Below are 14,859 nucleotides of genomic sequence, written 5' to 3' on the forward strand. Positions count from 1 at the left end.
AAGGTCATAAAGGTTTTATCCTACGTTATCTTCTAACAGTTTTCCAGTTTTTACTTTCACATTAATCTATCTGGAATTGATTTTTGTGTATGGTTTGAGGTAGGGGTCTAATTATTTTTTTTATTTTTTTGCCCAAACAAACAACAAACTGTCCCAGTACCATTTACTGATAAAAAGTTCTCTTCTCCATTTACATGCAATGCCAGCTCTGGCCCAAATCAAATTCCCACATACAAAAGCCTGAATCTAAGACTGCTTTCAGTTCTAAAGTTCTACTCAACTGAAGGCACTAAAACATCTTGTGAAGATAAGTTGAAACAATTAGTTTTAACTTCAAGAATTTTTTTTAAAGAAGAGAACATGGCAAAAGAATCCTGACTTGGAAAATGTGATGAAAAAAAAAAAAAATACTGCAGAGGAATCAAAGAACCTGAGTTCTAATTCTCATTTAACAACTTGCTGACTATGTAGAATTAGACATTCTAAGTTGTCAAAAATAATAGTACCAAGCAAAGGGTAAAAACACTTACCTTTTTCCCATGTGTATAAGGTCACTTACTAAAAGTTCATAAAATTATACTAAACAATATTTAAAAGATAAATATAAACAAAGGTATAGTTTAAATAAAATGTTACCATCCCAAATTTTAGTTTTAAAAGTCTATAATCTAATGTGGAATTTTTGCTCTAACTTCTAATTTTGTATCTACCACAGTTTGGTGCTCAAAAGACACTTGTTGACTTATATCAACATAATCTAATTAAAGACCAAGCAAGGTAAAGAATGTTTTCTAAAAGGTGTCTTCTTTGTTTGAACATTGTTAAACACCCATACAGAAATCTGACCCACTTCATAAGGGATAAAGTTTAACCTGAAGAAAGAATTTTCCATTAATAAAATCACCTTAAAGTATATTTATATTATCGATACTCTTTTAAATAGTCACAGAAGTTCAAAATACACCTGAATACTTTTCATCCAAGTATAGACATGACTCCAATTAAGCATCTCTATTAAGCCAATTTGGAAAATACTCTAGGTACAGAAATCTATTCAAACAAGCCTATAACATTTAAGTGACTTTGGTTGCTAACCCATCCCCCAAAAGCCAACCATTACACAGTTATGGACTTTCTTATAGAATCTTATTTGTAATACCTACTCATGAACAAAATCATAATGTACACATGAACTGGTAGTCACCTTTCATTAAGATTCTAACTACATAAATATAGCACTGCCAAATGGGAAAAAAAAGTAGCTTAAACAGTTTAGATCTTTATCTCCCAATTATCTTCTGGCAATAAGAAAAACACATTCCGACATTAATTCCCTATTTTCATAACCTTAAAAATAAGCCCCTCCAATCAGCAGCTGGAAACACGTGAGAGAGAAAATGTTAAAATAAATCATTAATAACATATTTACCGGTTTGATTCGAAGCTGACTACCCACCACTTCAAGAATGGCATGTCTTCTGGACACTCTCTTATCTGTTATCTACAGGAGAAAAAAAATTAAAATTTCAAACACAGCCACCTGCCTAAGAAACAATAACAACAACAAACCCCACAGCAATGTTTCTGAAATCAGTAGGCTAGATATGAAATCTATTATTCATTCAACAACTGTATATTGAAATGACTGTCCTCACTGAACAAATAACAAAACAACTCAGAGATTAAGGGACCTGCCCAAAGTCACAGAAAAATAAACAGTGAAGCAGAGACTCAAGGTTGGAAACTAACAGATCCCAAAACCTTTCACGATGGTTTCCATTCAAGACAGACATTTGGTGGGGATTCTTATCAATAAAATTCATAAAATGAGAAAAAAATCTATATAATATGTACTTATCAGGAAGCATTCCAAATACAGATAAGATAAATTATGTTATAATGACAGAAGGTCTCAAAAAGCAGCAGTCTGGTAAATATAAAAGGTAAGACTACAAGCTTTGGTGTCGAGCAGACCCAGGTCAGGCAGACCTGCATTTGAGCTCAGGGCCATTAGCAGTAGTTAAGAGAACAGGAAGGTAGGAGAGGGAGCAGTGAAAAGCAAGTATTTACGGTGAGGAAAAAATTTTTAATTATATATTTGCTTCCTGTTTTGAGCCAACACTGTTCTACTTACTCTCACAATCACTTCTGCACACCGAAGTTTAAAAATTGAGGACTTCCCTGGTGGCGCAGTGGATAAGACTCCACGCTCCCAATGCAGGGGGCCTGGGTTCGATCCCTGGTCAGGGAACTAGATCCCATATACATGCCACAACTAAGAGTTCACATGCCACAACTAAGGAGCCCGCCTGCCGCAACTAAGACCTGGTGCAACCAAATAAATAAATAAATATTAAAAAAAATAATAATAATAAAATAAATTGCAACCTTCACTTCTGCACTTTCTATCTCCCCTCTCCACAATTAAAAAAAAAAAATCGCTTGCACTTTCAATGTTGAAATTCCCAATCAAGCCTTCCCTGCATGGCTATTAACAGAACAGTTAAGATTACCTTTGTAATTTGTGACTTTATGTAATGATAACATTTTAATCACCAATTTTACTCAGCACCATAATTATCCGGCCTACCTCTTCATTACCTTAGTATCTATCACTTCATCTCTGACCTTATCCACATCAGGACCAAACTTATCAGTAAAAGCAGACTGTAGCAAAGCCTAAATTCAAGTAAACCCATTGGTTCTACAAAAACTTGCAAAAATATGAAACTTGCAGGAATTTTTTTAGCCATTTTTTTAAGCTCATTTTTTTAGCCAACGACTAATTTCCACACTTAAGGCTGTGACTATATAAAAACAGTAACATCAAGCATCGCAATGGAATAAATTCCACATAGTGAATATTCCGCACAGCTACAGGTGATTTTTAGAACATTTTCTAAAATAAAGTATCTTAAAGGTAGCCTATTTAAAATATATCCACTATTAGCCACAATGGCTATTTCAGAAAATTAAATATAAACTAGTAGCCTATTCAATCAGAAAAGAGCGGATAGAAATTTGGAGGTTCCTATATTCTTCCCATAATGTGCCTTAGTGGGCCCAAAACAGCAGTTATCTAATAATCCACTTTACCATTTGCACAAATTTTATCATTTGCATAGAACTTTCACTTAAATATTGAGCTTCCCCCTAATACTATCATAGCTATTATTCACATTTTACATATTTGGAAGCTGAAAGTCCAGAGAATTTAAGTTGCTTGTGTAGGTCACTCTTCAAGCAGGTAGGACTCCAAATCCATACTTATTAACAAAAATAAATACCTGAGAAAAACAGTCATATATTACTCTATGCCTACACGTAATCATTCAGAAGTAGTTTCAAGAACTGCAAATTATTCTGTGGTGAGGAGTAAGAAGTTTCTATTTATAACTTGGAGAGTAATATCTCATTGTTAACTTCAATAATACAAATTGATTTTCTAACCAGCAGAGTAAGAAACTGTCCAATATAAAACCATGACATATAAGGATGGTTCCTGTAATAGTCCAGCTTGGGTTTCTTTCTTTTTCAAACCATATTTTTGCAGGAAGCTATAATATAAAAGTATAATGTGACCTCTAGTGGACACATGTTTCTACAACAATGTAATTTCATCACAAGCTGTGCCTTTCTATAGTACTCACAAAAGTGTTTTAAAGAGTCTGAAATTAACATCATTCAGGCATTTAGCTATACCTGTCCCTTTTAAATCACACCTCTAAATAATGAGTAAGTTACAAAATAATAATTTATGCTTTTTCAATGGAAAGTTTAGAGATTTAACAAATTATCATTAAAGCTTATTTGAATTTCAGGATGTGGATGGTGAGACGTGGGTAAGGTCACAAACAGATCCTAAAGATCTGATGACCTGCTTTATGTAACAGCAATCACTGCTCCTTGTGCAGAGTAAATAGTCATACATTCTTATTAACATACTAACTGTAATTGCAATTATTTATCAAGACCAAGGCACTGTTCTATATTTATCACATATATCTTTTTTCATCTTCACAAAACCTGTGGAAGATACTACTATCTTTATTTTTCAGGTGAGAAAAAGTGCAGAGAAGTTAAGCAACTACTTAAAGTTACACAGCCAATAAGCAGCAGGACCAGGATTTGTGATTCTAAAGACATCTTTGCTCTTGGTACTGTACTGCTTCCCTCATTATCATTATGTAAAATATCATTTTTAGATGATTTAACATCAGCTTGACTGTAAACTAAAACATACTAAAAAACTGGAAATAAGGAAGAATGGCTATTTATTAAGCAAATAGACATTCTAAGAAAACTCAAGCCCTAAATAAAGCTCCAAGAGGCCTTCAGGCTTTCACGTGGTCCTGTTTATTCTAAGATCACACCCAAGTCTAATGAGATGAGTTATCTGAATTCCCAGTTGTCTATTCACAGCAGATAATAAAGTGCATAGGGTTTAGCAGTCAGTGCATTAACAATGATGTTGGTCTGCAGGTGGAAAGAAAAAGGCTGTAGAAAAACAAAGAAACATAAAGACTCAAAGAAGTACACTGGCTAAAGACTCCTGGGAGTAGGACGAATGGCTTAACATCCTTCTCAAGGTACTAAAGGCTTATCTGAGTTAACTTACTGATTACCAAGAGTCATCAGGTTTAAACAAAAACTTCATTTGAAAGTCAGACATTTCGCATCTTAGAAAACCATAGAAGTAGTTAAAATAGAGGAATTCCAGTGTCCTACCAAATGATTGTAGCCACCGAACTTCTAATCACACCACACATCCTCCAAAAAATCAGAGATCAACAAATACAGCAAATAAAACCACCTATTTTCCACATCTAAAGCACAACTAGGAGACAGGTTACCACTAACTTTAATTTACATGTTAGAGGGGAAAAAATGTCAAACGCCGATGAAGCTTCAGGATCGATGCTGGAACAGAATTTAAGTGGCAATTCGGAGGAAGAGAGAAGACAGGGAGCGAGAACCACAAAAAAGTCACCCCTTGAGTGGGAAAGGCTGAAAATGCATCCCACATCCAAGAGTTCAGAGATCCGGCAAAATTGAAAATAATTTGGGCATCAATATGAATAATAACAATAATGGAATATAACACACTCAATACAAAATAATCCATGAGTTCATACTGAACTCAAGAAAGGGGATGGGGTCAGGACTGGGAGAAAAAGCCTTTCTTTATAAAAGAATGACAGCTAACATAGTAGAAATGATGGAATGAGGAAATCACAATTTTGTAACTACTAACATTAATTGACTCAGTAAAGTTATCAATGGATGTTAATTTTCAGGTGAAAGCTTGATGGGAAGCAGAATACTCCTGAAGTCTCAAAGCATCACTCACAGATTACTCACAAAAAGAAGAGCATCTTCTCTGGAGAAGTCTGATAGGCACCACCTTCCGCAAGTGATCACATTTATAACCACCAACAACAGGACAGAGAGAGAGGCCTGGGCCTCCTGACATGCTGCTCTGAGTTCATATCACCGATGGAATGTTCTTGCCCAAAGTGTTTAACCTGAATCTAATTATGTGGAAACAATCAGACAAATCAAAATTCTGGGCATTCTATGAAACAACTGGCCTGGACTGCTAAAAGCATTAATGCCATGAAAGACAGCTCTAGATTAAAGAAGATAATATATATTTGATTGGATCCTAAATTTTTTTAATGCTGAAAAGGGCATTATTTGAAAGCTGGGTAAAACTGAATATGGAATATTAAAATTTACTGGACAATTACAAATTTCTCGAGTATAATTTATATAACTTACATATATAATGTATATAGAAATGTCCTTGTTTTTAGGTGATACATGTTGGCATACTTACGGATGAAGTGCCATAACGCATGCAATGTACTTTCAAATGAGTTCAGGAGAAAGAGGAAAAAAAAATGTATATATATATATATTTATACATATGAGAGATAAAGAAAAAGTAAATGGGACAAAATGTTAACCATTAACTAACCTAAGTTAAGGATACATAGGTGTTAGCTGTACTAGTCTTTCAACTTTTCTGCAGGTCTGCAATCTTCCGAAATGAAAAGCTGAGGCAAAAATAGTTAAAATTTCAGAAATGTTGGTACATTTTTGGTTGGTACTAAAAGGGTTATCATCAGGTAATGGAAAATGTAGTGTACACGACTGCTAAATAACATGATAACTGAAGTGTGATTTAATTTACACCTGTTCCAGTGAAATTAATAACCCTCTATTTTCTACATGCTCTTTCTATTTTCTACATTTCTATATGCTGTTTTAAAATATTTCTTTGATTTAGACTAAGCACCACAAACTGGTAGCCAACACACCACAAATCACTCAGACAGTATCTTTTTTAATTTTTACTTTGAAGAGTGTATGTACCCTCCACCTCCCCAGAGTGCCCAGCACTCCCTATAATCTTCCACTTAGCCAGCTTCACTCTTTATTGCATACCTGGCCTCTGCAGACACGTGAATTTGTAACTCATGATTTAAACTACACCTATACTTTTAAGATGCTAATTCTTCACACATGACACTGTGTACCAGATGCTACTAGTTGCTTAATCAATATCTATTCATTTCTTCTTTCATACTACTATTACTTCAATTTTGTTTAGGGTAACAATGTACCCAGTTAAAAACATCCAAATGCCCAGAATTCCTCATAGCTATGGATGGCTGAGACACAATTCTAGCCAAGCACATAAGGAAGAGTGTGTATTAACCATGTTTTCTAGTTTCTGTATCTGATGCTTTGATAGCTAAGACTTTGCTGACTAGGGAAAGGCTACCCCTCCCAGGGTTACTGATTCTAAGAAACAGTAAATGACTCACCCGCAAGTGCACCTTTCATGTGCAAACAAACCCATCCAAAGCCACACCCCCAATGATGGCTTTACCTAGTTCTTACGCTGCCCTAACCACCCTAGGACTAGGCATCAGACAACTAGGGGTGGCCCCTAAAGCCCAGAGCCCCATAAGATTATTCAAACTAGATCATCCTCTGTTTACACTGCCTTGCCCATTCACTTCAAAGAGAACCACAATAAAGGCTTTCCTGCAGCTCCCCTAGCTCTCTCTGCCTTCCACCAACCTTGTGCGACCCTGAGTGGCATGGTGTGTCCTTACTTCTCTCCGTAACTATGAGTAATTAGTTTTTCAGCAATAATCATCTCCTGGTCCGTTGGCCTCACCATACCTAACAAAACAATAAGACTACATTTCAAAATATAGTGGAGCTTCTGGGAAAATTAGTGTCTTCCTGATAAAAAGGAACAGGCTCAACTGGCCTGCACCTTTTTCCCTCTGCCTTTCTCTTTTTCTTCCTGCTTATGTGTAACACCTCAAGGTACAGCAGCCATCTTATGAGTACAAATGTGAAAGCCATACGCAAAGGATGACCAAGGAGAAGCACAGAAAAGCCAGTTCCTTGAGCAGCTGCACCAGCCCTCACCGACTGCCCAAGATTCTGTTACAGAAGAAAAATTAATTTGATTAAGCTGCTGTTTGTCACACTTCTGTTACTTGCAGCTGAAGCAATTACAATTAACACACACTACTCTAACAACTGTTATTATTGATACTGGACACTAATAGCAAATTTGTTTATGCTCAGCCAGTGAGAGAAGGAGTATTAGAAAACAGGAAAGCTAACTAAATTAAGCATTCAAATACAAGAACATTTAATATTAAAAGAACTGCACAGCATACAGCAGGAGCTTAGAAAAGAAATTCTGAAGGATACACAGACTGAAGAATTACACTGAAATCACTCCTATCTCTTGTTAGCAACAGCTAAAATGACAGTAATTTTTCTTCAGACACTATAGAAAAAACCCTTTTTACTTGAATTCTTCAGACTGTGTCTTGAATGGGGACAGGGATCTCTGTGGGGTTTTTTTTGCGGTACGCAGGCCTCTCACTGTTGTGGCCTATCCCGTTGTGGAGCAGAGGCTCCGGACGCGCAGGCTCAGTGGCCATGGCTCAAGGGCCCAGCCGCTCCGCGGCATGTGGGATCTTCCTGGACCGGGGCACGAACCCATGTCCCCTGCATCGGCAGGCGGACTCTCAACCACTGCGCCACCAGGGAAGCCCGGGATCTCTGTTTTTATATGACTTTTGTATTAATACAATGTGGATCCCTTATCTTTGATTTTCTGGATTTGAATTGGATATTTCATGTATTATGACACATGTACAAGTTTTCTCCATTTTTAAGACATGGAGTTTGTGGTAGAAGGAAAGACATGAAAACATAAAAGAACTGTTTGTGATTTGTTTGCCAAATATTTATTTTTGGCATTTACTGAAGTCAGATAAAATCAAGATTTTCTTACACTATCAGCAGAAATGTTTAGATATTTTGAACCAAGGTCTCTGACCTATTTGTTTATTATGTCCCAAATCCTAAAAGTAAAAAACAAACCTGAATAAAATAAAAGTAGAAAACCTACTAGACCTTTCATTTCATTTTTGTCCATATATAATATTTACTGAAAAACCAACATCAGTTAATTTTTCTGACAGTGTCTTCCTAGAGAAATTTCTGAATATCACAGACAGAAATAATATATCTCATGAATTCAGTGTTCCCATTTAGCCTGGTTCCTATAAATGGAAAAACAGAGAAGAGGAAAACTTTGTTTTTTTCAGAATAAGCTACATAACAAACCACAGGCTAAGATAATAACAATTTTCTTGTACAATACTTTATAATTTACAGTGCTATCACATAAGATTATCTGGTTTGCTCTATCAACAACAGACAAATACAAACTTTCATAGCAGAGAAAAACAGAAAATCATCTGCTATGGGATTTAAGCCTGTATTATGAGAAAATGCCTAAACCTAAAGAAGCATGGGATCTATTTTAGGCATAATTTCCATAAAATTCTTTCCCCAAACTTATATTGTGGGGCAAGTAAGCAAAATCTAAAATTAAGACCTGAAAGTCACAGCAAGATCCTTTTTGACCCACCTCCTAGAGAAATGGAAATAAAAGCAAAAATAAACAAGTGGGACCTAATGAAACTTAAAAGCTTTTGCACAGCAAAGGAAACCATAAACAAGATGAAAAGACAACCCTCAGAATGGGAGAAAATATTTGCAAATGAAGCAACTGACAAAGGATTAATCTCCAAAACGTACAAGCAACTCACACAGCTCAATATCAAAAAAACAAACAACCCAATCCAAAAATGGGCAGAAGACCTAAACAGACATTTCTCCAAAGAAGATATACAGACTGTCGACAAACACATGAAAGAATGCTCAGCATCATTAATCATTAGAGAAATGCAAATCAAAACTACAATGAGATATCATCTCACACCGGTCAGAATGGCCATCATCAAAAAATCTACAAACAATAAATGCTGGAGAGGGTGTGGAGAAAAGGGAACCCTCTTGCACTGTTGGTGGGAATGTAAATTGATACAGCCAATATGGAGAACAGTATGGAGGTTCCTTAAAAAACTAAAAATAGAACTACCATACCACCCAGCAATCCCACTGCTGGGCGTATACCCTGAGAAAACCATAATTCAAAGAGTCATGTGCCAAAATGTTCATTGCAGCTCTATTTACAATAGCCAGGACATGGAAGCAACCTAAGTGTCCATCAACAGATGAATGGATAAAGAAGATGTGGCACATATACACAACGGAATATTACTCAGCCATGAAAAGGAACGAAACTGAGTTATTTGTAGTGAGGTGGATGGACCTAGAGTCTGTCATACAGAGTGAAGTAAGTCAGAAAGAGAAAAACAAATACCATACGCTAACACATATATATGGAATCTAAAAAACAAAAAAGAAAAGAAAATGGACAGAAGAACCTAGGGGCATGATGGGAATAAAGATGCAGACCTACTAGAGAATGGACTTGAGGATACGGGGAGGGGGAAAGGCAAGCTGGGACAAAGTGAGAGAGTGGCATGGACATATATACACTACCAAATGTAAAATAGATAGCTAGTGGGAAGCAGCCGCATAGCACAGGGAGATCAGCTCGGTGCTTTGTGACCACCTAGAGGGGTTGGATAGGGAGGGTGGGAGAGAGGGAGATGCAAGAGGTAAGAGATATGGGGACATATGTATATGTATAACTGATTCACTTTGTTATAAAGCAGAAACTGACACACCATTGTAAAGCAATTATACTCTAATAAAGATGTTTAAAAAATAAAAAATAAAAAAGATAAAAATAAAATTAATACCTGAATTGAAGAGAGACTGGTTACTGTAAACCAGTTGACAAACCATAAACTTTTCTTACCTAGAGTGATCCCCAGTATTGGGTCCAGCCCACACTCCAGAGGTCAGACATCAACACTAAGGCTGCCATGATATTAGATGATAAGTAGACCTTGTTTCTGAACAGAGCAAAAGCTAGTTGACACAAGCTGTTTAATATCACCCCACGTGGAATGTATCAAAGTGCAATTTCTGATACTAAGACAAGTTTGAGGAAATGGACTTGATTTTGGCCAGAGGCTCTCTAGGCAGACTCCAATTTATGCATGATCTCTCTTTTTAAGGTTATTAATATACTGGATGTGGTCTTTAAAACTTGTGAATACACTTTCTCACATGAATAATGATGTAAATAAGAGGTAGGTTATCAGACTACCTCACAAACACCCATGTAATCCACAATACTAATGAAATATGGATCATTTAGACTTTTAAAAGTAAAATCCAATACTTTCTGAGCTCCTACTTCAAGGTTGCCGAATTGTTAGCCAATATGATGAAATTGTGCTGACTCACTGCCACTGAAATTTCAACTCAATCAGTTTGGCTTGCAATTCTGTTTGAACAGTGAATGCTATACAAATGTGAGAACATCATCCTCAACTTTAATATATTATGACAGAGGCAACATAGTGAGTAAAAATATAAGCACAGCTTAGTAAGATAAAACTGGGTCTAAATCCCCACTTGGAACTTTGGTAAATGAAGCTTTCTAAATACATTTAGTTCAGGTCAGCAGACATTTCTTTTTTTTTCTTTTTTTTTTTTTCTTTTGCAGTTTGCAGGCCTCTCACTGTTGTGGCCTCTCCCGTTGTGGAGCACAGGCTCCGGACACGCAGGCTCAGCGGCCATGGCTTATGGGCCCAGCCGCTCTGCGGCATGTGGGATCTTCCCGGACTGGGGCACGAACCCGTGTCCCCTGCATCGGCAGGCAGTCTCTCAACCACTGCGCCACCAGGGAAGCCCAGCAGACATTTCTTAAAGACCTATTCTGTGCCAAGCATTCCACTTAGTGTGTCTAAAAGTGGTTTTCAAATCTGTTTTCTCGTATTCACATTGAGTGGTACCCGGGAGATGACAACTTAAAGAATTAAATTGGAAAATACATATGAAAAGCAATTTAATACACACCTATTAGAATGGCCAAAATCTAAAACACTGACAACACCAAATGCTGACAAGGATGTGGAAGAACAGGAACTCTTACCCACTGACAGTGGGAATGAAAAATGGTACAGCCACTTTGGAGGACAACTGGCAGTTTCTTACAACACTGAACACACTCTTGCCATACTATCCAGAAATTGTACTCCTTATTATTTACCCAAAAGAACTGAAAACTTATGTTCAAACAAAATCCTGCACATGGATGTTTATAACAGCTTTATTCATAATTGCCAAAATGTGCAAGTAACCTAGATATCCTTCAGTAGACACATGGATAAACTGTGGAACATCCAGACTGTGGAATATTACTCATCACTAAAAAAAAACAGGAAAAGACATGGAAGAACCTTAAATACACACTACTGAATGAAAAGAAGCCAATCTGAAAAAAAGTCTACATATACATACTGTATGATTCCAACTATACGATACTCTGGAAAAGGTAAAACTATGCAGATGGTTAAAAAGTTCAGTAGTTGCTAGGGCTTGCAGGGGAGAGGGAAGATGAACAGACAGAACACTGACATTTTTAGGGCAGTATTCTGTAACACTACAATGGTGGATACATTGACATTTTTAGGGCAGTATTCTGTAACACTACAATGGTGGATACATGTCATTACACAGTTGTCAAAACCTATAGAATGCACACCAAGAGTGAACCCTAGTGTAAACTGTGGGCTTTGGGTGATAATGACATGCTAATACAGGTTCATCAAATATACCACTGTGGTCGGGGATGTTGATAGAGGAGGTTTTATTTTTAAGAAAAATAAAAAGCCTATTTTTTAAAAAGAAAGAAAACTAGTACATGTTGTAAAAGCAATGTCTGTAAAAGTTAAACAGAATCACTGATGTAATGTGATCATCCCACAAGTCCACTCAACACTTATCCAATTATCCAATGTGCCTTACCCTTTCCAACCTTAGACCCTTAAATCATTCTTTTAGCCTTAAGGGGCCTTCCCTTCTTATCTACTCTCGACCTATCAAAATTCTAACTGTTCTAACACTTTAAAGTCAGCTCAATATGTCAGTGAGTTCACGAAGCCTTCTCTGAGCCCTCATCTTAATTGTGGGTTCCTTCCTACACCTCTCTGTATCACATCACATCCTTCTATTTGGCTCAAGGTATTGAAACAAAACTTTTAATGTGACCTTTTAAAAACCAGAGGTTATATCTAAAAATCTAGATTTCTTACTACTTTTGAGAAAAATGATATGACACTTACTAGGTAGGAATGGGGGTGAGTAGCAGAAACTGCATTACACAGTCCTCCCCTTGTGGCCTCAACACTGAGGCAGTTGTCATTTACGACACTGCTGTCATCTATCAGTGTGTCCCTGTGTTATTTTTCTTACTCTCTCCCACTTCACTCACTGGAGGTGCCTGCCTAGCTTCCCTTTCTAGTTTCTTGCTTCTATGTCTCTCATACCTACTAACTATAAGTTTCCTGAGAGCAAGGACTTATTTCTCCCTTCATTCCTCCCATCTAACTATAGTATATATTCATTAGCTATTTTCTGAATTTACTAATTAGTCAATAAAGAAGAAAAAATGCTACCACAATCCACCATGAATGTTGTTCCTTAAGCTTTAGCAGTTGGTAGCACTGCCTCGTTACTATATTTATATTCACTTCAAAACTCTACGCTCTCCTTTTTACACTTAAGTTGCAAGTAGGCTCTTTATGAGGGTTGGAAGAGTGAGGCTGAGACGCAGAAAAGGAAGAGATCATGTGTTGAAGGCCCACTATACATCAGGAATTGTACTAGGCTTAATAACTGAGGACAGGGCAAAGCTAGGAGTGCTTGGCATGTCCCTAGGGACAAACCTTGTCAGACCAGACAGCCGCAGCAGGTGAAGTCTGGCAACAAGTAGGAACAGTGCAGAGGTGCCAGGCCTGGAAGTGCTTACTTTGTATAAACCTTGTGGGACACTTACAACAGTCTTAGAAGTGGTGAACTAATGTCTGGCGTAGAGTCTGCACTAGAGCCCACGATTATCCCCATCCCCACCTGGGGGCCCTTTCTCTTTTTAATTAGAGCAGTAGCTTCAATCACATCTGCCTTTAGGAAATCGCACTAGATACCAGGCGCTGTCCTATTTCCTTGGAGGAAAACAGACCATAAAGGAATGGGTCCTATAATCCCTGCTATCAAAACAGAATAAGGAAAATTTGAAATCAGAAAGAGCAGTTTTCATTTAAGAGCAAAATCGGATTTAATTCAAGAAAAACCATAAAGCAAATAATTGGGCCTAATGGTATTCTGCTGTTTGAGATGCTGTAAAATCCTCTTTAAAACTAATTTTTTTACTTAAGATAGTTGTAGATTCATGGTTAAAAAATACATTACAGAAAGATCTCTTGTACTGTTTACTGTTTCCCCCAGCAGTAACATCTTGCAAAACTACAGTACAGTATCACAACCAGGCATTTATATAGACACAGTCAAGACACAAAACAAATCCCTCATTGTTGTTTTACAGGAATACCCAATTCCCTCCTGCTCCCCTCACCTCTTCCTTAAGCCCTGGCAACCACTAAATTGGTCCCTATCTTTATAATTTTGTCATTTCAATAACAGTATGTAAATTAAATCGTACAATATGTGACCTTTGGAATTGTTTGTTTTCACCTAGGATAACTCCCTGGAGATTCATCCTGCTGTAAAACCTTTTAAATGGTGATCAGGAAACAGAATTACAACTTAGTAAAATAAAGACCGTGGGTTCCCTGATGACTTACACTAAAGCAAAGGGAACAAGAAATTGAAATTTCACTGTGCTCTGTTGTCTACAAGTGTTCTCTATAAGGGTTTTCCTGCCACTGTAAAGACACGAAGGCATTCCCACGGTCAAATTGTTTTACCACAAAGAATGCTTTACACATTGGAATTATAAACCTAAAGGTTGTGGCCATGAAGGTTCGTGAAACTTGTCTCCAAAAGACATGGCTAGTTGAAGAGAGTTCAAAAATCATCCTGATTATTATTAACCACTTCACATAGATACGAATTTACAATAAACTCCCTGAGTTTACTAAGTCTGCTCTCTCACACACTACAAACAAAACCAACCAACCAACTCACTGGAATTGCTGTTGTTTGAAACAGCAGCCCTCAGGTGGAGTTTAAACCACTGCAGAGAAGAAACACCTGTCTGTCAGCTCCAAACTCTTGAGAACCACAAGGTAATTTGTTTTTCAAGATTTTCCTTCCACACATCTAGTATCGTTCGTAACCACTTCTAATAACCTGCCTTGGCAACTTGAATCTCATCACTGAATGACTATTCAAAAAGGAAAAGCTAAATCCTGACCAGATAATTGACTTTCTATTCCTTACCATTTTAAAGAAGAGAAACCAGGCTTTCCTGGTGGCGCAGTGGTTGAGAGTCCGCCTGCCGATGCAGGGGACACGGGTTCGTGCCCC

General features: G+C 37.1%; 1 protein-coding gene across 1 annotated transcript in view; it reads right to left on the reverse strand.

Moving 5' to 3' along the window:
• Nucleotides 1-14,859, reverse strand: part of APLF (aprataxin and PNKP like factor) — a 96,978-nt gene that overhangs the window by 80,092 nt on the left and 2,027 nt on the right. Inside the window, exon 2 of the mRNA XM_007464085.1 lies at nt 1,430-1,501. Within this exon, the coding sequence (XP_007464147.1) occupies nt 1,430-1,501 (72 nt within the window). The remainder of the gene's footprint in view (nt 1-1,429; nt 1,502-14,859) is intronic.

Source organism: Lipotes vexillifer, unplaced genomic scaffold, assembly GCF_000442215.2.
Source record: "Lipotes vexillifer unplaced genomic scaffold, Lipotes_vexillifer_v1.1 scaffold311, whole genome shotgun sequence".
In the NCBI taxonomy this organism is placed as follows: Eukaryota; Metazoa; Chordata; class Mammalia; order Artiodactyla; family Lipotidae; genus Lipotes; species Lipotes vexillifer.